This window comes from Mastacembelus armatus, chromosome 5 (genome assembly GCF_900324485.2).
Source record: "Mastacembelus armatus chromosome 5, fMasArm1.2, whole genome shotgun sequence".
Classification (NCBI taxonomy): domain Eukaryota; kingdom Metazoa; phylum Chordata; class Actinopteri; order Synbranchiformes; family Mastacembelidae; genus Mastacembelus; species Mastacembelus armatus.
This window is the reverse complement of record NC_046637.1, coordinates 9,760,642-9,785,505: the sequence shown is the minus strand read 5'-3', so window position 1 is coordinate 9,785,505 and position 24,864 is coordinate 9,760,642. Positions and strand designations below refer to the sequence as shown.

The window sequence follows — 24,864 nt, the reverse complement described above, 5'->3', positions numbered from 1 at the left end:
GGGGACTGTTTCCCCATTTTTCAACAGTGAAATAGCACATATAGGCAAAATGTGAAAACAGGTTAAAATAAAATGTTTCTGTATAAAAAAATAAATGGCCTTGACAAAATACACCACACTGAAACACCAGCCATATGCTTCTTGGCTGGTGTCAGGTATCAGGGCCCAGTAGACGTGTGAGGCAGGGACACTCAGGCTACAGACGATCAATAAAGAGAGTGCTGGCCAGGCGGCAGCAAGGATAAGCTTGGTCAGATAAGCTCAGGTAATACAGCTTTACAGCTTTATCTGGAGTTGGGGTTCAAAATTGTCATTATGTGTCCCTTATATATCATAACTTCTGTAGTGATTCTCATAAAGTAGTAATTATTTATAAAAACATATTTGTGTGTGACTCACAGTTGAAATGCACTATTGTATTAAATATTGTTAGAGGTTTATTTACATTTTCTATAGCTATGTGTGAGTGGTACTTCAAATACTGTGTAGGTATTTCACATACACATTCTATATTTAAGCATGTGTAGGTAGGTGATTTTAAAAATACTTTTTCTTCATACAGGACCTGGATGATGCATCTTTTCTACCCATCCGAGAGAGAGAGAGAGAGAGAGAGAGAGAGAGTGTCATGTCTTTCTCGTCCTCACTCTCCCATCTGTACAGTGGCTGCTGCAGAACAGCCCTGATCTCACACATCCAATACAGACAAAAAGAAATGTGAAGAGAGGGTGGGTCTTAGCCTGGAACAGAGGCAGCACAGCGAATGAGAGTGAAGGAGAGGTGTTTCTAGCTCAGAATGCCCTTGCCTCAGCGCTGAGAGCGGGGAGAGACTGAGAGGAAGGAGAGAGAAACCAGAGCAGAGGCACCAGCAGATGCTGAGGATAAATAAAACAGGGTAGAATAGAAATAGGGTGCCATAAAGCAAGATAATCTGGGAAAAAGTGTGTTAAAAGATAAAAGTAAATAAAATAGGCAGACAGAAACTAAAATAATTGGTTTATTTTTTCCTGTGCTAAAGCAGACCAGAGCACACTTATTTTCTTTTTCTGCCACCTTCACTGAGCTCTTTACTCTCCTTCTTTTGTACGGATTTCCTCTTTGGATCATCCCCTCCTCCTCCTTTGTCTTGTCCTCCTCTCAGACAGACAGTGCCACCATGGAAACCGGGAGCCCCAGGAAGATCCAGTTCACCGTCCCCCTACTGGACACCCACCTGGACCCAGAGGCAGCTGAACAGGTAAGGAGGAAAAGAACAGACTCAAGGACGAGGTGCTGTGAGCGAATCAAGACTTTCAGGCTTTTAAGAGTTTCTTTTCGTACTAGTGACATAATTGGACCATTAACAAGATCATTTTGGAAAAAAAGCATAAGATGAAATAGGAGTGCATACTTTTCCAAATAACTGTAGTACGTGTTCTGGTTATTAAAGCAAGCAGGTGCAGTGTGCTGTGGCACAGTATAGGCTGACAACAAATTGCTGCTTTAAAGTAACCACAGTTTCAGTGTCTTATGACTCCCATGCAGCTCATTAGCAGGCAGTGTGTTTTGGATGCAGTGCTGAAGTGATCATGATGAATTTAAGATAGATTTTACTCACAGCTTCGGAGGTTTTCACTTGGTGGCTCAGCAGTGTTTCAAAGGGGTATTGCAGTATGGGTATATAGATAGTTTAATGTTGTTTTGGTTTGAGTCTCTGCATCTACTGTACAGCAGTGCTATACTGACAGAAGTCATACAAATAAAGCTGTATACATACAATATAGAAATCAGTATTTCTTAGAATCGTGATATGTCCTTCACATCTATCTCAGATATATCATTAGTGTGTACGTGCATGACATGGCTTGGTTTAAAGCAAGTCAGCACTAGTGGAAGATGCAAAAAGTCCCATAATCTCTCATTTTAGGGTAACATGACTTTATGACACAACAGCAAAAAACTCCTGTTCGCAACCAAAATAATCCACTGGGTACAGTCGATGTGTGTGTAGAGAGTATAGTGAAAAGATGTGTCCCATTTTCTCATTTTTATAAATATAACAGGACAGCCTATTCATAATAAATGAGTAAAACCAGCAAAGATTTATGAGTTTGACTACCAACAGTCTGTCTCTCTCTCTCTCTCTCTTTGTGTTCCTCAATTTCCTTCTCTCTCTTTCTGCTGTTGCACTGTGACTCTGAGACTCAGAGAAAAACTAGAGGTTATGTTGTGTATGTGTACGAGTGTGTTCTCCAGAGGACATGTCATTGACTTGATTTGAAATAGAGTCAAGGCTAGGATCCAGCTCACTTAGAGCAACTGTTATTTGAGGACCTGTATGCAAATCATTTCTATCTCTGTTGGAGCGTACATTAATTTCAGTGAGATTTCGGTGTGATATGCGCTTGTTACATATGCAAATGGTTTATACGGCAAAAAGACCCAATAACAGAAAACCTGCAGCCTTTTCATAGTCAGGATTGCATTTAATGCTATTTCCCAGTATTGTCGACCTCTGAATGAAATCTCCTCTTTGGCTCTACAAGATTGCTTACACTGATGAGAAGTAAATTACATCCTGGCAGAAAGGAGATGAGCTTTAATGCACAAATCATTTCCACATTCTTTACTATAGTTTATAGTTTTATACAAAATAGAAATTAGATTTGTCTTCTAATACTTTAACTGTTGGTGTAACATCCCAGTCCATGTTGCACTGCCTATAGAAAACACTCGTCCCTTTAACATGACTTTAACAACAAACCTAAATGTTCAAGTGAAAACATATTTTCAAATTGATGTAAATTAATAGCAATTATTCAAGGCAGAACATACTTGTTTGCCTCCAATTACAATAACCAAACCCAACTAGTTTACCTAAACATAATGCTGTGACTGGTAACATTAACTTCACCTCTGCTATTTATGACATGACTGAAGGACTGTGGTGAAAGAGGTTTTAAAAGTCAAATCGAGATCACCTGTGTGTAGTTAAGGGGTTCCAGTGGATTGGAATAATGTACCATAACCTCCAAATATCATAGCTGCAGTTTGAACAGTAGCAGACGACACTGAGACTAAATGCCCTTGAGACTACACTTACAGTTCCTCAGTGTCATCAAAGTTACCTTGAGAAGTTTTGCTCCTTAACAGCCTTAACAGGGCTGAGAGATAAGAAGAAAAAGCTACAGCGCTCTTCCAAAGAACCGGTACAGAAAGTCTTCGCTGACACAAACCTACACAGACATGTTTTTGTACACTTTAATGTATTTAATGTGAAGTAGTTACATGAACAAAGTGTATACTTTGCCAAGGTTAGCTCTGACAGCACATGTGGAAAAATACATCTAAAAAACAAGATTTTGTACATTTTTTCACAGTGGATCAGTTTTAGATCTGCACAAATGAACTAGTTTTTACCTTGTGAATCTATGTGAATTTGAACCATTTTTGCTGTATTTTTGACAAAGTGGCTGAGTAACACATCTTTACTGTAGTATTACACTACACATTGTATTAGCAACATGAGTATTTCCAAATAAACCTGCCTGAAATCTTCAGGAATATAAAGTTAATGAAGCTGCAAGTAGATGGCAAAGGTTTGGATTATTCTTGTCTTAAACCTATTAATCTGTGTTGGTGTGTGGTTAATTATGTTGGTGCTTATATTAAGAAGCTTTATTAGGAACCCTGGAAATTGGTGTGTGTGTGTGTGTATGTGTGTGCGTGTGTGTGTACTCTATGAAAGGTACAGATGTTACTAAAGCTGACCATGTCTCAGTTTTGTTTCTGTCTGGGTGTCACAGAGTAACTGTCTACCGTCTGTATTTATTTTACCTTTACCTCAAGCACTTCTTCGTTACACCAGCAGACAGACTTCCTTTTATCTGTGAATTCAGTTTACTTTTCCAGTGAAGACTCAAGAGAGTTCTTATACCTCTCAGCCTTAACACGTATGACCAGGGTTGGCTGATGGCCAGTGGGACTTTTAGGGTACATGTTGTATTTACTTTGAGACCACTGTGAGTGGACACTGAGCGTTCATGACATTTCGCTTCTCGAGAGTCTCTGTGTCTGTCTGTGCGTGTGTCTGTCTGTGTGTGTGAGAGACAGCTGACCAAGACAGACAGGCCAGAAAAAGACAAAAACAAATAAAGGAAATGTGTGTATGTGCTTGTGTTTGCGAGCATGCTTCTGAATGTCACACCAGGGGAGCTTCACCCATGGTTCAGTAATCTCTGCAACCTGACACCTTCCAGCATGGTGAATCAGCCTCCGTGGAGAACTGCATGCCAGTCAGAACAGCCTCCCTGAGGTCTGACCCTCACAACAAAAGCACACACTCACAATCCTCTTATCCACTCACAGATAGTGTGTGCCACCCTGAGCATAACCTTACATTAGAGCTTACTTCAGAATACAAACTGACTGTACTTGATTGAAGCAAACATGTTATGTTTCTAATGTTTAATATTACTGTAATATATTACGTACTGTATATTACACAACTGCTTGACTATTACAAATAATAATTTGATACTTTGGGAAATACGATTATTCATATTCTCACTAAGACTTAGACATCATATCATCACCACATCATGTTATGTTGCAGAAAACGTCGAACCAGGTTCAACACAAAAACCACCTGCCCTACATGAGCTTTGTAGCTGTTTCATCAGAGTACTAGATTTAATTTCCTTGATTGCGCCATGGGTAGCATGGTGCTTAGTGGTTAGCACTGTAGCCTCACAACAAGAAGGTCCTGCCAATATGAGTGAGTGGGAGTGTGTGTGGTTGTTTGTCTCTCTGTGTCTCTATGTGGCCCAGTGATGGACTGGTGACCTGTCCAGGGTGTACCCCTGCCTTTCACCCAAAGAGAGCTGGGATAGGCTCCAGCAGATCCCTGTGACCCTAATTAGGAATAAGCAGATATAGATAATTGATGAATGAATGCATTTGATTGGCCAACACAGCACTTCATTGGATGACATCATGTTATGTTGCAGAAAACGCTGAACCAGAAAACCACATGAGCTTCGTAGCCGTTTTCATCAGAGTACTAGATTTTATTTCCTTGATTGAGCCACGCTACCTGTTTCCATCTTTTTTCAAGTCTTCAGGCTAAGCTCATCTAAGCTCCTGGTCAGATGGTTGATATTCAATCTCAGCTCATTCATTACCTCTACCATTTGAATGAGGAGCACTTAAGCCTACTTGGGAAAAATACATTCATGAATGAAGGCATTATATTCCTTGGTGAATTGTGACATTTTGTGGTTTTATTACAGACATGCCAGGGCTGAGGCAGTGTATTCACTAATATTGACTACTTGGACGGTGTGCAAGACTATCTCTCTTTTTTCCTGTGCACATGCTTAATCTATATTTCCTTAAGAAAGAAAAAGGTCTGATTGCAGTTTTCTATTATCATCACACCCAGGAGATCTCGTCTGCATTAAGGCAATCAAGACATATTAAGCAGAAAATATCTGTTATCTAAACCTCCCCAAGCAATGATCACTCTTCATTGATTGCATAGTAAATTTATAGGAGCAGTCCTTTCAAGTGTTGGCTTTATTCAAGCAACACACATATGATTCTAGTGGCATTTAAAGAAATTTAAGGGTGGCTTCTTTTTTTTTTTTTTTTTTTCATCTGTGTACAGACAGAAACATGGATCTAAACCGTGTGTTTATCTGTTAATTTTAGGTTGCTAAGTACTCTACTACCTATACATTACTAACCCAGCATGGCTTCCAAGACCAATGGAGCATGTCATTAGCTTACTTGCTAATACTAGCCGTGTCCACCACTAGCATACTGACTGAGTAGCATGTGCCCCATACTATATAGCTTGTCCTGAATGTTCTTAAAATGTAGGGTAATGCTTAAAAAGTTACTAATGTTTGAAAAGTTACTATAAATTTTGAATAATAAATCTGTCTCCAGTTCCTCTAAACATTTGATCATGTTTTTTCCTACTTTTTGACAGACAAATGAGCTATGTGTAGTTATACAGATTCATACCTGCTGCAGTAAAAGTCCTAAGATAACGTCCAAGACAAATTGAATGGACCAGTTGCATGGTCTGATGAACTGCTGGCATTTACCTTTATGATTCTCAGAAAAAAAAAGTATTTTTTTTCCAGGGAACAAATGACTTTTTCGTGTGTACTGCATCTAAGCCCCTGCTCCCCATCTGCAGCTGTTTTATATGAGTCAATTAGAGAGAAAATGATGGATGGATTGCTCATGGGGGAACACAGATTGATGGAAAGTGAGAGGAAGGCCAAGCAGTGAAGAATAGACATAAAGGGAGGTAAAGTAGTCAGTGATGTGGGCTTTCAAAGTTCTGTGAGTAATCCTTTCTATTCAGATAGAAATGAGAGCACAGTTGGGGAGACTGTGGCAGATGAGTGCAGATTTTAGTTTGATCATCCTACAAATGACAGGATGAAGGTTGAGGAATCTCTCTCTCTTGGACTAGTTTGGCCTATGATTCCCTGACAGGTTGGTAGTACCCTGTCCCACCCAGTAGCAAGGTTTGGGAAAAGTTTTCTTCATCCTTTATTTCTGCAGAAATGTACTGGGTGTAAATGCCATTTTTTTCTGTTTCGGGGTGCTGACTGGTGCAAACTCAATGTTCTGCTGAAGGTCAGATAGAATAGAGATAACAGAAAGTACTGTTGATTTCCTCAAACTCAATGAACTACAGGCTTTCCATCTCAGTACTGTATGAAGTAAATTTTGAACTTTTTTCTACCTCTGTCTGATTTGTAAATTATTTGGTTATTTTGTGTTAAAGACCTCTCAAGGAAACTCAGGTTTCAAGCAATAAAACCTGAACAATAGCCGTACCCCTCCCAAATTGCATCTAGGTCCTTTTAGATTTCATAGTTAAAGTTAAAGTATGTGCAGGATTCACAGCAGGATATTGTACATTTCATTTTCTATAAGCTACTTTTCAGCAAACAAAAACATTATTTATAACCCGTTTAACCGTGATTTTTGCAATTATTTCTGTTTTTGCACATACAGCACTGGGGTCTAGTGTCTCTTGGCCTGACTTACATTTTCCAGTGAGGGTATTTTGTCCACTGCCCCCGCACAACAAAAATCAGACATGCACAGCTTTCCTGCCCACCCATCAATTTCAAAGGCTGTTTGTTCGTTGTAAGAAGTGACAGAACAGCATTTTAAATGGACTGTGGGTTGAAAGGCAGGCATGCTAGTTTCAGGGGTGAGTCTGTCCAGTAAGCAGTGGCATTTGTCTGAGCAAAGGATGAGGGAGTTTGCTCTGCTGGGTGAGGTGAATGACAATGACTCTGGGTATAATCAGTTCTACACAGCCACAGTCTCTACTTGCTTTATTGCAATAAAACACACACAAGCATAAATTATCAGCTGATGAAGTTTTAAGGTTCTCATCTCTGATCTCTGGGGATGGCATGTTTGAAAAGAGTCTAATTTTAACACTCTTCTAAATGGCTGTTGTTGCCTTACAAATGAAGTGTGGGGGTTTCATGGGGCATCCCCAGGTAAAATCAATACAATTTTATGAGGGTACTGAAATGAAATGGAGTTTTCACAGTTTGACTTTTATCGTATCAGTTAGTCTTTAACATTTTTCACTTTTTTAATTCAAGCTTGTAACTCAGATAACTCAGATGCTACTGGTGACTATTAAATGTGGGCCTGAATGAAATTGTATTTCAGTCTGGATCACAGTCTGCCTGTTAAATATGCGAGCTATGGGCTGTGATTAAATCTAAGCCTGGCCTGTGACAAGGATCTGAGGATCTTGTAGTTTCATTGCATCGGATTTTATGATTTCATCAAGATGCTTATAAATGTATTTGTAAGACCATTTCTCTGTGATATCACCATTAGAGATACTGAAAAGGAAAAAACACAAGCTGAAAGATGAGGTAGCAGTGTGAGATTGAGGTAATTCTGAATGGTTGCTACGTGTCTCAGGATATGAGGTCAGCAGTTTTCTTGGAAAACTGTACAAAGCATTAAAATATCTCTGCCTGCCTGTTAAAGAAGAGAAAATTCACTCAATGCCTCTTCGTATTCACACCACTTTCCTGTACTCCATTGCTGTGAGTTGAAAGGTAATGAATGCTCTTCAAATCTGAATACCCAATTAGACCGTGCTGCTGAGATAATACTGATGGCTCATTTTTCATTACTGCTCATTATTTCTGCAGTAACATCTGTATTTCATATCATTTCATATTATTAATATCGTTAAACTAATCAATTTTTGTACCTGTGTATACTGTGACATGCTATAAATGTAGTGAGACTTACTATTGAACAGACAAAATATTAAATATAAAGTGCATGATCCTCTTAAGATAAAGAAAAGATCATGAGTTTAAGTGATGTTTTTAGGCTTTACCATTTTGGATTATTTAACCGTTTCTCGTGTTTTTATTAAGCAGAAACAAATTCTCAAAGTCAAACCTGCAAACTGTAACTGTTATTTAAGGGCAGTGGTTCAGTTTCTATTTTTCTCTTCCACTTTTTAGATTTCAACTTCAAATGCATCTTCAATAAAAAGACGGATAAGAGTTTTAGCTCTTTAAAAAGTGAGGTACAATATGTATGTGAGGTACAATAGGTTGTAATGCAGCACTGCATAGACTAAAGTTACCATTGCTTTCTATGTGCACAAGCAGCCTTTAGAAAAGGAGCTCACACGACTTCCAGCATTAGTCAGCAACCCTGTCAGCTATGTGTAGGATGTGCATTTGTGTATGGGTGTGCATGTGCGTGAGTGTGAAAATAAAATGGAAAAGTAATCACCGAACTTGGAGGCAACTGAAAATTAATCACTGTGCTTTACACAAAAAAATCTTGGGTTGTAAAAGCTTTGGAGGCCAAAATACAATACTGATTTCTTCTGAGAGTTTCTGTACTGCTCAGTTCGTATTAGGCTCCTAACAGTATCTCTCAGCATGGAGATTAAAAAATATTTTAGAGTATTCAACATCTCTAAAAGGTGGTGATTAGACTCATGTGTAGCAAGGCATCAAGTGAAAACTGCATCTGTTATTAAAGGAAGGTTAGGGTTTGGGTTTGGGTCTGGGTCAGGGTTAAGCGTGGGACTAGGAATAGGGCTAGAAGTGGGTAAAACAACGTGTTTCCAATTTTAAAGGACAACGTTTAGAATTGGGAAAAATGCACCTGTACAGAAAATTCTGGCGCAGAGTTTGATCTGAAGATCACTGTGACATTCATTTTGTTGTATATACACAAAATGATTTAAAAGGGCTGCTGCTGTTCATAGTTCCAATACTGTAGTTCTTCTTATTTCCATTAGAGTTTAATTTATAATCAAATATATGTGATATTTACCTTATCCAGCGTTCTTAAATGACACTGAATTCTGACATTTCTGTTGTCAGACATTTATGACATAACTGTTGTCATCAACCGGTGGTTATATGGACATGATGGCCTGTTCTCTGGTAAAAATAACAAAGCTACACACTGAATCTTTAGTCTTTATAGCCACAGGCAGAACTTTCTCACTATGGATTTGAATGCTAACTCCTGAGCAGCTCAGTGAAACGTGCATATCCTCTCTTGAATTGTCCCGCAATGCTCTATATCTGCCACAGTTGATGTCATGAGCCAAGAAATAAGTAAGTGGCAGCATGCTGTCTTGCATATTTCACTGTGGAATCCAACACTGAGATCCACTCAGCTCTGCCATCTTCAAAGCCTAAGACACCCACACCAAAATATGGATCACAGAGGTCTGCTATGGAATGCCAGAGCCCTGAGTGACAATGGATGCTAATTTTCATCCATCCATCTATACCCTCTTATTCTTATTTAGGATCACAGGTATCTGCTGGAGCCTATCCCAGCTCTCTTTGGGTGAAAGGCAGGGGTGCACCCGGGACAGGTCACCAGTTCATCACAGGCCCACATAGAGACAAACAACCAACCATTATAACCCATTAGAGAGCAAAACAGTGCTTGAGATGAATCATTTCAAAACACTTCAATCTTAAAATATTTCCAAAAACGCTGTTTAAGCAATAGTTTGAAGGTGATTCTTAACTCAAAAGTATCATAATGTGCTTTTGTGCTTTATTTTGATGCCAGAAAACACTTGTAAGATTACATGTTTTTTTCTAAAGGATTGAGGCCTCACTATAGTATGACACTGTTCTACTTTTTCAGATCAGAAGACGTAGACCCACACCTGCCACTTTAGTGGCATCCAGTGATCAATCATCACCTGGTAAGGCGCTTAAATACAAACACACACATACACAGACTATGTTTGTCACTTGTGAGGACACCGTTTTGATGCTGACCACAAACTTCTAGATAATTATGATTAATACGGCTTCAGTCTTATATTTCTAGTTTAGAAATATAAGTCTTATATTTTACATTGTATCATTATTTTTGGTGACTGCACTTAGAATTTTCATTGTTGAGATCTGGGAGACATGTTGAGACATGGTGACGTTGTTAAAAAGATATTTGGAGAGACAAGAAACACAAGTAGCCAAATGATGAAAGAAAGCTGAAGATTAGTAACTTCTTTCTACAAAGCAAGAGGCTGTGTTGTTTCATACAGTGGCAAGACATAAAATGCAATCCAAGATGTCCTGCTGCAGTAATGGTTGAGTAATAATACTATGAGACAGGATTTTACAACAAGTTATTTAATCTATAATTGATAAAGTCAACAGATTGCAAAAAATAAATCATCACTAGCCAATTTAATTATAGTGCTTGACACAGATGAAATTGCATTGTGGGCTGGCAAACCTCGGCTCGGCTAACCCTCGACAAAACCTAGCCTGAATGTCCCACTACTAAAATAAATGCTAAACCAGTTGTTTTGCTGCCAAAAAATAAGTCCCCAAAAATATGATGTAGTCAGTTTTGACCCTCTCAAACACACACTAGGCCAACACACTAACAAAGTACTATTATTACAATATGTTTAACAATAGTCAAGACATTTTTATTTCTGATTTTCATTGGTGTTATGTTGCATCTCAACTCCATTATGCACCAAATGATTCTTCCTGCTGCATGTGAGCAACAAAAACAGCCGTGTGTGTGTATGTGTGTGTGCGTGCGTGTGTCTCCTCGTGGGATCTTAACGATCAAACACAACCATGCTCCTCCAGAGAGCTATCCTGCTCTGAGTCATAAATGGACTCCTGTCTTTGGCTGTACATTGGTGTGTGAGTGTGAAATGTAGAATTAAGAGATGATCAGTTGGGAATAAAGGGCGTAGAGAGTCATTTTCTCTAGGTGAGAAAACAGAGGGTGGTGTTCTCTGTTTTGTATGAATAAATGAAAGCTGATGTGTCTTTGAGGATACCAGCACAGACTGCGGTTGTTGCAGTTTATCACTGAGAGCTGACATTATTGTTTTTTGGGTGTTTTTTTTTTATTACTTTATCTTTAACTAAACCACAGTCGTTATAATTGGGGATAATTAAATGTCTGTGTCGTTGCCTATGATCTGTTTGCTTATTGTGATTCTGTATGTGTGTGTGTGTGTGCGTGTGTGCGTGATGACATGTGCCTTGTTTTTTTTTTTTTGTGTGTTTGATTCAGTAATTGGACACTGAGCATGTGGAGTGTCTTACAGTCAACCTTGATGTAGGAATAAAAAGAGCAGAGAAAACCTTCAACAATCCTCCTTGCTCAGTAGATCAGAGACAAGAAGCAAAAAAACAGAAGCTTCAGAGGCTGTGAAGTGGCTTGGGGAGAAATCATTTGTGAGGAAAAGAGGGAATGTAGAGAAACAAGACGAAAGAGAGAAAGCATAAAAGAAAAGAGATTGGTATTCATTAGATCATATGTATATTGTGCTCTTATGTGGGCATTTATGTGCTTCCAACTTTCACAATTGAAATAGACCAGAATGTTCTATAAAAATAAAAGTTGCTTGAATTGAATTTTAATATGAAATTAACGTAGTAGCGTATGTCTTGAGGTTAATAAGGAGTTTGAATTGGGATTGCTTAGGTCTCATTTTACTACACTGTGCTAGTGTGTAAATAGGTCGAACACCTGTGTTGATCTAAATGCTACACAGTCTCACATAGTTTAGGAAATCGGTAGCTTATGTTGAATATGTATGCTAGTGGGCTTAAATTAAATGATCTACTGTCAGTACGTAGCCCAGATGGCTACAGAGTTGTATTCTTCATGTGGGAGGTGAAAATAGGACTTGATTTAATTCTATAAATTATATTTTGAAGCATGTAAACCAGTTCTTTCTGTGACCTGACTGACCCATATCTCATTTGTTCTATGAATTTACATCTGTTGTTCTCTCATATGTAAGTTAGGGCCTACTTTAGCTTATCTAGCCTATTGAACAGTTTAGTTTTCTTTACAGTGTGGATTACAGCTTCATAGATCCACTGACTGGACTGTGGGTTCATACTTGTGAAGCTCATGCTGTTTTTATTTATTTATTTATTTTTGGATATCCTGCCTGGCAATAAGGCCAAAACTATTTTTGGAAATAATGTAATTTGTATGGTAGAAGAGCTGTGTGTGCCTCTTTAATTTTGATGAGCTTATATATCTCCCACTGCCTTGCTCCTCGCTGTGTGTGTCTTCAAAATTAGAAATCCTGAGAAAGACAGCCATGTCATGGATAGATTCAAGGTACAGTTTAAAAAAAACAAAATTAGAGCCTGAGAGAGACTGACAGACTAGCGAAGACAGAAGTCAAATCAGACACAATCAGAGACCCAGAAAGTTCCGGTTGTGTGCGTCAGAACGGGGATGCGCTGGAGAGGAGGGGGATGGGGAGGAATAGATATGATGATGAGGGAGAGGAGCGGTGCTGGTGCAGTAATGGTGTGCCCCACATCAGATGAAGCCCTGCATTATTTAATGCTCTGCAGATTGCGCTGGCCTGTGCACCATAAACCCCAATAGCGCATCAGCGGAGCAGCCACAGATATACGACAACTGAGAGACAGGCTAAATAATGAGGAAGCAGAAACTATATGGAAAGAGTGAGTCTGATTTGTATCTTCTCTGAAAAGGAGGCTGGCTTTTTGGGTGAATTCATGTCTCTACTGGTTCCTAGAGAGAGAGAGACATAGAGACAACTTGAGTGAGATAGAAAACAAAGCAAAACAAATATATAAACTTATTAGAGTAGATAAAACTTCTTTATTATTAACTTCTGTTTTGGTGGTTTGTGTTTCCTTGAGCAGTGTTTTTAGTGATTTTTTTTCTGAACATTTCAACAACGGTACACTATTGTGCTTTGAAAGGAGATATAAACCCATTTCCCCATAAAACAATCACTTTATGTAGTGTTTAAGTGAGATGAGCTAATGAGCTCCAACCTGAAAGCTTCCAATCACATGAACCTGTAGAGCAAAGGTTCTGCTTTGCTTTTCAAATGTATTTTACAAACTGGGAAGGTAACTGAAAAGGCCTCAGGGTATATTAGTTCATTGTTTTGCTATTTTAGTGGCAGCCTATATTTTCTTCTTTAATTATAACCTATGATTAAAATGTTTCTCTTACCTTAGAGTAATTTCCAAATTATCATCATGGGCGAAATATTTTGATAGTATTTGTTTTAAGCTGTGATTTCCAGACTGAATTTTAACATTCCCTAATGAAAGTAACAAATAGTAACATTATTTGTATTTTTAATTCTTTCCACTTGTTGAGATAATATCGGCATCATACCGTATATACCTTTAGTGCAAAGTGGGGGGTGTGGAGGAAGAAGGGTTCTTTCTTTGAAACTACAAGGAGCCACATTGTATTATTTGTGCAAAAATCTATTTCTTTGCTTCCCCCACATTCTATGCAATTTGCCTAGTAAACAACTTCAAATAGAACAAAGATAAAACAACCCTTTTAAATGCCGCACTGTGTGTAGAATTCTTTTCCCTTAGTTTAACACAGTGCGAGTGTTTTCTTTGTTGTTCTTTTTTCAGCAAATGCAGTGCAACAACTATAAACCGAAACCATCTACAGTAGGCAGCTCAATCTGAGCAGCATGGTTGAATAAAGTGGAGTAAGTAGACCCTCTGTGTTCTCATCTGGCTTTGTGTCAGACAGTTAGTCAGCTGGGAGCTGCAGTGACAGACTCATCACTGCTGGAAAGGCTTTATTATTGTCCTTTTCACTCATTTTGGAAGCACAGATGGGCTCAATACGCAGACAAAGCAATCTGAATATCAACTAGGTGTGAGCCATATTTTATATTTCCTCATCCAAATATTTAAACCAGCTCTACCACTAACAATAATCACATTTGTTCAAATAAAAGCTGTTTGCTGTTGTGAGAATTCAGTCTTCAGCTACAGTTTATTTATCCTATTCACTGTTTTAAATATAGAATGTCAAAGTGAGAGGACACCTAATTAATTTGAAGCTAATGGTGCCTAACGGTAATATAAATAAACTTAAACTATTACAATTAATGAGACCTATGAAGAAAAAAGCGTAGCTTGAAGCCTGACTTTATTACGCTTGTCCTTATAAACCAAGAAGGGTATATGGACTATATACCCAATGCGACTAGACTATTTAAAAGGACAGACATGCATCAAGTTTTTGTGCATTCATTCATATATCGCAGATACATATATATATATATATATATATCTACGCACATGCATGCACCTGTACATATGAAATTCTCTAGTGGTCTTATATTTCTGTATTATTTTCTTTAAAACTATTCCTTTTTTTGAAATGCTCTTATTTGTTCAATTGCTTCCACTCTTCGTGTTTTAGGAGTGATGGCAAATGTTTTAAACTAATGTTTCTTTAAGATGATAGTTTTTGTGCCTTTTTGCAAACGTGTTGGCAGCGTTTCTGTTGCAATATGGATTATATCTTGCACTCATGGGATGAAACTCAGAATGACATGGTTCAGTAACTGTCTGTCAAGTATCTGTTTATCCATTTTTACCATGTGGCTTGAAGGACAGTCTAAAATTGGCCCATATCCCAGGATTGATTTGAAACAAAATCAATGTAGGTTGTATGATCCTTCTCAAACTGTGGGACACGCTAAAAATAAGATTCGGTTTCAGGCACCATGTTTTTTGTGTGTTTGTTTTAATACACTTCTGGGTTTGTGTTTGGTGCTGAGAAAAAGAAAGTGTGTGATGAATAAAGAAACAAGAACAGTCCTGGCATTTTGAACTGCACAGTGAATACTTTAAGTAAGAATATTATGCTTATCATGCTCTCTGGCACGCACGCACGCACACACACACACACACACACACACACACAGTCCCTGGGGATGCATAGGTTGCCAAGCAACAAGGTGGTGTCCTAGAAAAAAAGTTGCATTGTAAAATGCTTAGTTGGATGTCGGTTCAACACACTTACTATTGATCACTCTTAATGGGTTCACAGCCCAGCATTCATCTCATTTTCTGTTTGAGTCCTTTCATATTGTGACCACATAGTCTGTGTATTCATAGTGATTACAGATAATAAAGTGTCTCATTGTCCTTATATTAGGCATTATATTAGTGTCATGTTTGCATGTACTATCAAATGACAAATGTAATCCCTACAGGTGTTAATGTACATACTGTAGCTGATTTCAGTGGTGGAAGTATTCAAAAATGTACATAATGTAAATAAATGTACTTAAGCAAAATACTATTATTACGCTGTAAAACAGCACATTATGAGTCAAACTTTGCAGCCCAAAAAATTTGCTTTGTCAGTATTACATTATGATATAAGATTGGATTGTTGATATGAATACAGTCCATATAAGAGACGATCAGTGAAACAAGTTATACTTACTTTACTTAATAGTTTAAACTCTTAATTTTAAAAGCAAGGCAGCTTCAAACTAAATGTAATGAAATAAAAACAAGAACAATATTTCTGTAATGTAGTATTAAATATTAAGTTGTACAAAATTGATTCAGGTTTTATAAAAAGGTTCATGTTAAGTAAAAAAATCCTAATTAAAATACCGACACACGTCTACTTACTTTCCACCACTGGCTCCCTTTAGTATTATAAATCAGCTTGGCTGCAGAGTACACCTCAGTTTGCTTCACACTTATTTCCCTTCAGGGGTTTTGTATAAAGAATGTTTTACTGTTTATCTGCCATCAGCAGTCGGCTGTTTTGTATCAGGAAGCTGAAGAGTGGATTAGCATCCCTTTGTTGGCAAAATTATCCAGAGTCCTTTTTCATTCATAGATGATAGTTGTGAATAAAAAAATAATTCTGCCCATGATGTTTGGTAGAAATTTAGGCAACACACACTGCAGTGATTGTAGTGTTAGATAACCATCTGCCTCGAGGTCAATTTATATCCACGCTACTCCAGCTAGAGTGCCGAACTGGGCAGAGCAACAGTGTTATTATAACCAGAAATGAAAACTGCACACTACGTAAGCTTAATTAATTTTTTTAACATGTCTTTATTCAGTATGTTTCAGTAAAACCCCTTTTATTCTACTTTTATTGTGTAAAGCGCTTGACAGGCATTCTTTCTTGCAGAAATAGATGAAGATCGTCTCCCAAACCAGTTGTACAAGGTAATCTAATTCTGTTATACTGAAATAAGATTACAGAAACAGAATTATGTGTATTTTTTCTTTTTTAAAATCATACATTCTATAAAAACAGTCACTCCCATCTTGATGCTGACTGCCCTGCTCTTATGTGATGTTGATGTTTTACAGGCAGCTTTGTTGAACTCCCCTCGACAACGGAGAAAAGGACAAAAGGGAACGCCAACGATGAAAGGTGGTCTTTCTGATAGCCTAGTTGCTGATAGATATTCTTGTTTTACCTCTGCTTTAAAAAAAAAACTCCAGGCCTTGTGGGGTTTATAACTGAAATTACTTTTTTAGTAGGTTCATGCCTTTTAGCCCAGTTGGGCCATTAATAATGAGTGCAAGCTAAACAACACAGAATGGTTTAGTACTTGATTCTGGCAGAATTTCTGAGCTAGTTAATCTAGACTAATATTATAGCCAACTGAGGTTGCATGTTGCCATGCAAAACCAAGTCAGTTTAAATACTGAGCCATCAATAACTGTTCCCAAACCAGTGTGGCCTCTATAAGAAAGCAAGGAAAAATGTGTAAAGACAATAATATCAGGCCACAGTCCACAAAAGAAATGTGAGAAACCTCAGGAGATGTAATCAGAAAGAGCCCCCCATCTCGGCCAGGTGAGCAATAGAAGCTGCACAGCAGACAAGCACAAAAAAAGTCATATTAATGATGCAGCAGTCAATATAGGAATTTAAAACACAAAGGGGTTATAAAACAACAGTGGTATTATCAAAATTATTCTCCAATAGGAATGTAATCATACAAAAGTTCATTGTTTGCCAGATGAAAAATGTTGAAAAAATAGGTTCACATTAGATATCTTTCTTTAAACAGTCACATATGTACACTGAAATATTGCTGGTCACTATAATCACTCCTTACACTTACTGTATTTCTGACTCAGACTACTGGAGCCTTATATAAACTTTAGACTGCATTTTTGCACTGAACACCCACGGTTTTATTTATCCCACTCACAAAGTAACCATGTTAGAAAGGCAACCAAAACACTGTTTCAGCATGCATAAGTGTACATATGACACACACACACACACACAGCCTGAGAGGTTTTCCATCACTTGCTGTTTCTGTACAGTAGGTTGTTTTTACCACAGCAAATCCTATTTTAAGTGTCAAATTACAATTAAATATGAATACGGTTTCTATAAATCCTGTAAACTGTTAATGCGGTACAACAAAACATGATTTCTAAGAATCAGGTGACACTGATTAGAAGATAAGTGAAATCTAGAGTTATGGGATGATTATTGTTCAATTAGTTTTTCTGCTAAACAGCTCAAAGGGTACGTCACTTAGAAAAAACCCAGGAGATAATCAGTGTGCTTTAGTTTCCTGCTGTGGGGAATTAAAAGTAATAAAACCGTGGATGAAGAAGGTTGAAGATGATTAAACTAATTAGCTGCCAACTCTGATGTATTCTTACCGTTTCTCTCACTCCAAACAGTGCAGATTGTTAATTAAATCTTGGCAATCTATTAAAATGCTTAACCTACAATATTCATTTGAATGTCTCAATTTCCTGCTGAATATCCACCTACTGTACGCTGACTGTCTTTCTTTCTCTCTTCCTGTTACTGTTGATAACTCTCCTTCTCTCCTATTGGTTCTCTTCATCTCACACCACCCTTTTTAATTTTTTTTTTTTTTTTGGCTCGTCTTCTTTCTGCATCCATCTCCCCAATGATTTTGTGCTTTTTACTTTTTCATCTTCCCTTCCAATCCACTTCTTGCCTCCTCACATCTTCCTTCTCCCTTCAACTCATTTCTCTTAAGCAACTTTCTTTCTCCTTTTTTTTTTATTTTTATCTTCTCTTCTCTGCTTCTCTTTCACCTCCACAAAATCCACTTCCCTCCTCCCAGAGCTGCAGTTCCTGGTAGAGCACCACCTGTACAGACAGCAGCAGGGAGCTGGGGATGAGTGCTCCTCAGAGAGCTGCTTGTCGGACCGGCCCAGCCCTGACTCCGTTCCCACCGGGGAGGAGCTCCCACATGACGATGAGGCTACAGCAGAGGCCTTTGAGAAACTGCGCTGCCAAATGGAGGGTATGTTTGAAGACTGTGAAAAACAGCAGTGGTAGCTGCTTACTCAGCAACAAAAAAACTAATTAAGACTGTTGACTTGGACACAGAGGAAACTGAGTTCATGATTTTCCTCTAGACAGTCTTTATTGATCATAGATAAGGGTGAGAAATTGTTAATTCAGACTTCCCACTTGTCAAATGACTCTTCAGCAGTGATGGAAGAAGTCTTCAGTTTTTTTTACTTAAGCAAAACTACTAATACAACAACATAAAAGTATACCAAGACATACAGAAAATATACTTAAAAGTATCAGATTAAAACTTCTTATATAGTGGAACTACTATATACTAGTAGTTAGTATACTACTTTGTATACAGTTAGCTACTTTAGTCCAGAGGTTCCCTAGGTCATACTCTCCAAAGGATCATACAATAAATCACAGTAGTTGAGAGATGATTAATTAAGTAGATAAGAAGTAGATCTACTACATTTTATAGATATGTATTCATTTTTGGGAACCTTTGTTTTAATGTGTAATATTTTAGAGGCTAAAAATACTTTTTAATTTAAAACTTTAGGCTGAAAATTAACTACACACTACAGCTGTAAAATAAATGCAGGGATACAAAAAGCACAATATGTCCTTCTAATTAACTGGGGCAGAAGTAGCATTAAAAGGAAATAGCAGGATATTACAGGAACTTGAAGGAGCCTGGTAATGTGTACAGTATAAAGAACACAAATAATTGTATGAAGCAGCATAAAGACGAATCTGCCAGCACATGTCTAAGGCAAGCGAAGGTGGAGAAGAGGAATGAAAAGACTGACATAAAAAGGTCTGAGAGTGTTGGAAGATAGGACATGACAGAGAAGAGGTCAGTGCTGTGGCTGCTGAAAAATGGATAGTGTGGTACCATGAGAGGAGAGCAGATGGATGACTGAGAGATGGAGGAGCTGCAACATATTAAGTAAGAGGTATGGAGCCAAATACAGCTTATTATCATAAGGGAAGGGTGCAGAATTAGGCAAACGGGGAAAATAAAGCGCACAATGAACTAGGAAGTATGAAATGGCTGGAGGGGATGTATGAAAATGCATGACAGGGTTAAGGAGAAAAAAGAGGGCAGAGGATAAGTGAAAGCAGTGGGGAGGGGCACAGAAAGAAAGGCTTCAAGGAACTGTTCAGTATTTTGGGAAATATTGGCTTTCATGTTGAGGGTTAGATGGGAAGATTGACACCACTCTCACGTCTGAACAGTGAATATGCAGCTAGAGCCTACAGCTGATTAGCCTAGTTTAACATGTACAATGGAAACTACTGTTCTGTCAAAAGGTGAAAAGAATCTGCCCATATGACAACACCACAACAAGAATCCTGCTCGACCTTGGCGTCTTACTGTGTGGAGTTTGCATGTTCTCCCTGTGTCTGTGTGGGTTTTCTCCAGGAACACCTTTTCCCTCCCACAGTCCAAACACATACAGATTGGGGTTGGGTTAATTGGTGACTCTGAAATGCCTATAGGTGTGAATGTGAGGTTGAGTGTTAGACATTTGCATCCAGTGCTTGGCAACACAGCAGATAAATGTATCTTCCAAAATCTTACTACCTATCCCTTCAATGAAAATACTTCCATGATTCACAGTGCCTCAGTGGCAGAAACAGTCTCCCCCCTATGCCAGATATGTTTCATTAACTGACCAAAAAAAAAATTAAAAAAAACAACACACAGGTCAGCATTTTATCCAATTCACTCTAAAAGCAGGTGAATAGATGGTTACAGAATACAGCACATAGTGAGCACACATTTAGTAATTGCCCAGAACTAATGCATAATGAGTGCAGACTTACAATTTTGTAAATGTTATTTTTGTTTAAAGGCACTGGGAAATAAATATTCTTTATGGAAAAAAAAATGGGTTGCAAAATGACATGTTTTTCTCTTACTTTATAGAGAAGGTGCAAATTAAGCTCTCAGTCGAGGAAGTGGAAAAAAAAAAAAAAGCTGAGGGAAACAAATCAATGACCATTAGCAGCTGTCTGGCCTAGCATTGAATCACTTAAAGATCAGCCTTTTTAATTCCCTCAGCATGAGTAAATAACACACAACTCTGGGCTAAATGTTGGTTGACACTGATTTATGAGAGAAATGAAACTGGTTCTGTGTACATGAATTAAAAATTAATATCATATCATACCATAAATGATGAATGAATGATGAAGAGGATATTTGAATCATCTCTGTCTGGATAGTTGCAGTATATCGGTCACTATTTTCATCTCATCCTATATTTGTCTCTCTACCTCCTGCAGAGTTCTCAAGAGAGAGTCTGTTAGAAGCTGCAGGTGGACTTGAGTGCCCCCTCTCCAAGGAAAAAGAGGATTGTTCCAGCGCTGCTAATATGGCAGACCCTTCAGCGCAACAAAGCAATGCACAAACAGGTACAATTAGATGTAAAAGAGCCATGGTCACGCAGGAATCTTTCCCCTCTCACATCTCTTTTATGGCCTTCACCTCAGGGGACTCTTCACCAGTTTAAACAGTTCACCAGGCTTGGCTTAGTGTCATGCAATCATGACCTGTCAACAAACATCTGTGAATTGGCTTTGATCCACACTGCACAGTGCTGCCATGGCTGAGATACTCTGGGAGGCAGCTAAATACGAAAATGGAAACATTTGTTTGTTCATGGTGCTGGAGGGGTCGAGCTGACGTCAAGGGTGGTCTGTCTTTGCAATAGACTGTTGATTGTTTTTTAATTTCCTTTTATATTTCTTTCTTTTTCTATATATATAACAAAGGTGCAGAGTTGCTCTGGGCCAGGAATGGCCAACCCTAGTCCTTGAGACCAATTCCCCTGCTTGTTTTCAAACTATCCCTGTTCTACCCACTGATTATCTGGATTGATTATGTGTGTTCAGCCAATCAGAAGCCCTCCTGTAGACCTTTCACTATAAATGTGTTGTTCTGACCACCTGACTGATGTACTGGCTGTAACGTAACAAAATGATAAAGTTTGAGAATCCGCTTTTTAAATATTTAGAGAAGAAAAAGGAGATATTACAATCAGGTTGAAGCGATCGGTTCTAGCTACAGTTAACCTCTATATGGTTGGTACATTGGATATCGAGGGCAGATGAACACAAACAAGGCCACATCTCTACACGATAAAAAGTAGATAATTAGTTATTTATTGTGCCGCTGTGACAGACCATTAAAATCCCTCGTCAGCCTCTTCTCTCTCTTATCACTTATTCTTTTTTTTTTCTGTCTATATTTTTTCAGACACAAAAGCTGCAGCATCCAGTGCAAGTCAGCTGGCAGAGGAGAAGACAAAGAAATGCAACCAGGAGAAAGAGAACTAGATCAGTCATCTGTACAACACAACGCTGCTCTGTCTGTTCAGCGAGCAATGACAGAAGATTGTGTCTGAAGATCCACTTTTTAGAAACATCAGGGCATCTATATATTTCAGTCCAGCCTTAGTTACCACCTTGAGAGCAAGAACCAGTTTCTACACTTTTTTGTGTCAAAAAAGGGACAGTTATTTAATTCTAATGCATTTGTTTTCTATTGCTTCCCCTGCACTCAACTAGAACTAGCCTACTGTATATACAGTATGAAACAGAATGGGAGTTACTGGGAGAGTCTTTTCCAGTCACACTTACACATCATTCTCATAAACTATCACAACTCACATGCTTAATGTCTCCTTTCTGTTCAAAGGCAACAAATATTCTATTTGTGAGCCTTTTAGACAGTTTCTATTATTAAATATGTGCCATGACTCCTGCAATTATTGTTCCATTTCAAAGCAATAAAAATAAATGTGTACCTCATAAAGAACTGTGACTGAAACCACGGATTTAAATTCATTTCTGCAATCGCAATTAATTAAATGCTCAATTGTAAACTAGTGGATAAAATATCTGGTTTAATCGACAGTGCAAAATACAAAAATATATGTTTAGACTAATAGCTTGGACATCTTTAAATATGTTCCTAAAGAAAAAGATGGTTAGATTATTCATAAAAAGTATATCCTGTAGGGGAACATGGTGGCCTAATCATCCATGGCCAAAAATAAAATATTTTCCTCATGAAATTCCACTTTTGCACAATTATTTAATAATGTATGTTGAGATCCAAGCAGCGGCAACATTGTAGATTGTGCGTCAAGGCAAGTTTCTGGCATCTTTCATACATGCAGAGCTAATTTCTGAGGATGTGCACAACCAAGGCTCCCACACAGCAAGCACACGAGCTGACCATCATGCGCATGCAAATGTGCAGTTAAAAGCAAGCAAACAAACATTAACCAAGGGAGAGTGCACCTGCAAACATGGGTTTGCAAGCTAATTAACTAATGAACTGGTCAATTGCAGCTAGGGATGAATTTAAATCCAGTTCCACATCCACTTATCAATACTAAATCCTTTTGAATCTCTTATCGAATATGAAGAAGTTTATTTTAAAGAAAAGTATGTATCAGTCAGCACAACAATAACTGTTTTGTATGACAAAGATAATATTTAACAATCTAGCTTTTCTAAACTTCTTAACAGAACTGGTCAATTTATTTGTGATTATAAACCATATGTATTTCTCAACTAGAATGACAGTGACACTAATAGAAACTATAGTAATAAACTATCAAACCATGGAGATTCTGCAGTACTGAAAGGTTGGAGGTTATTTCATTCTCTCACTGCTGCAGAACTTACAATTGCAAATAAACTCTACATAGTGAAAATAATATTAAACAGCTGATGTTTTTCATGCACTATAAAGTTAGTGTTACCTAAAGGTGAACTGATTGTTCCTGTCCAGAAGGTGAGTAACAAATTTCTGGTAATATCCCAAATATTATTAATACAAAAATTATTTTTTTGTTAATTTAATTTCTAGGCGTACAACACATTCTTGCATTCCAATAAATGTACAGTGACTTTTTTCCATGGCCACAACCTTTACTGTTTTATTTCAGATGGAAGAATCAAACTAAAACAAACATTTTAAATTCCAGATGTTTAATTCTAGTTTTGTGTATAACAAAAAGATCATCTTTGAAGTCATCTCTACATTCTTACAGTAAAGTCATTAGTCATTGAATCTGTTATTCGTACCACTAAAGTAGCATTATTATGTGACAATCCTTCCATAACCTTCACATTATGTCTGAAAGAAATAAAACAAGTGACCAAAAAAAAAAAAAAAAAACAGAACCAGAAATTTAAAGCTAATTTAATATTGTCCCTTTGGCAGATTAATCAGCCATGGTATGAACTATTAGCTTCCAACAAAGATCACGTGACCATAATGAGGAAGAAAATGATACACATTCCTGTGGAAGCTTTTTTTTTTTTCTTCTGTAGCGTATTTATGGACCATGTAATGTTCGTTCTGTTTTTGAATGGTGATATACTGTAGTACTTTACATGAGTTGAATCTAGGGAGCTTTGTTCCAGTGTTACTTGAATTGATGATTACATCTGTAATCTAAATTTGATACAATAAAATGTTTGAATTGGTGATCAGGCATTTTCTTATCTTTCAAATGAATTTAAAGTTATTCTTAGAAAATAATCATCTTGAATGGTCAAAGTGAACCATAAACTGAGTTCCTGTTTAAACATTGAAAAAGAGGTGTGTTGGGGGGGAAACTCTCAAAACAACTCAAGTTTAACTCAAGTTAAAGTTTCAGCATTTGACAGCATTGCACCATTGGTCATGTGTTTAGGCTCACTTCAACTAGACCCTAAAAATAAGCACTGTGCCAATAAATAATTCAATGCACTCAGAGCTGGGAGCATAAAAACATACATTTTTCATAAATAGGATTGGTTTTTACAAATATTTTTTTGCAATACTGCATCAAATTAAGCTACATGCGATACCTTCAGACGCTTACAGTTGCTTTAAGGTACAGTAATATTTGTGAGGCTCTTCATTGCTTTTGCAAATTTCTGCTGTGCAAGCATATGGCGGCCAATATCCTAATATGGGATCCCTTGAGAGTAAAAGCGTTGGACTTCTGATCAATTCTCTATATCAAAATAAGATTCACTTTAAAAGACTAAGCGATAGTATGATTATGATATAAGAGAAGTACCATTGCTGCAAATTTGTTTATCTACAGCCACTGATCCTGATTTAGACAATCTTAGTTCTTCTATTCTACTTGACCTAACTGTCATTACTTGGCTCTACAGCCCCTCCTCCTGGAAGAGGAGAGATCTGGAATGAAGGCACCA

At 37.7% G+C, this 24,864-nt stretch overlaps 1 protein-coding gene across 2 annotated transcripts; it reads left to right on the top strand.

Moving 5' to 3' along the window:
• The first annotated feature begins 843 nt into the window (after positions 1 to 843).
• LOC113130654 (protein phosphatase 1 regulatory subunit 1A-like) lies at positions 844 to 22,892 on the top strand. Of its 2 annotated transcripts, XM_026307444.1 has the most exons (8): positions 847 to 959; positions 1,142 to 1,237; positions 10,186 to 10,246; positions 16,507 to 16,544; positions 16,692 to 16,755; positions 18,449 to 18,631; positions 20,923 to 21,051; positions 21,896 to 22,892. In XM_026307444.1, the coding sequence occupies exons 2-8, from the start codon at positions 1,157 to 1,159 to the stop codon at positions 21,973 to 21,975; spliced, it is 636 nt and encodes a 211-aa protein (XP_026163229.1). In that variant the 5' UTR covers positions 847 to 959; positions 1,142 to 1,156; the 3' UTR covers positions 21,976 to 22,892. The 2 variants fall into 2 exon arrangements, with proteins under 2 accessions (XP_026163228.1, XP_026163229.1); XM_026307443.1 differs by having other exon boundaries at positions 844 to 1,237.
• The last annotated feature ends 1,972 nt before the right edge of the window (positions 22,893 to 24,864 follow it).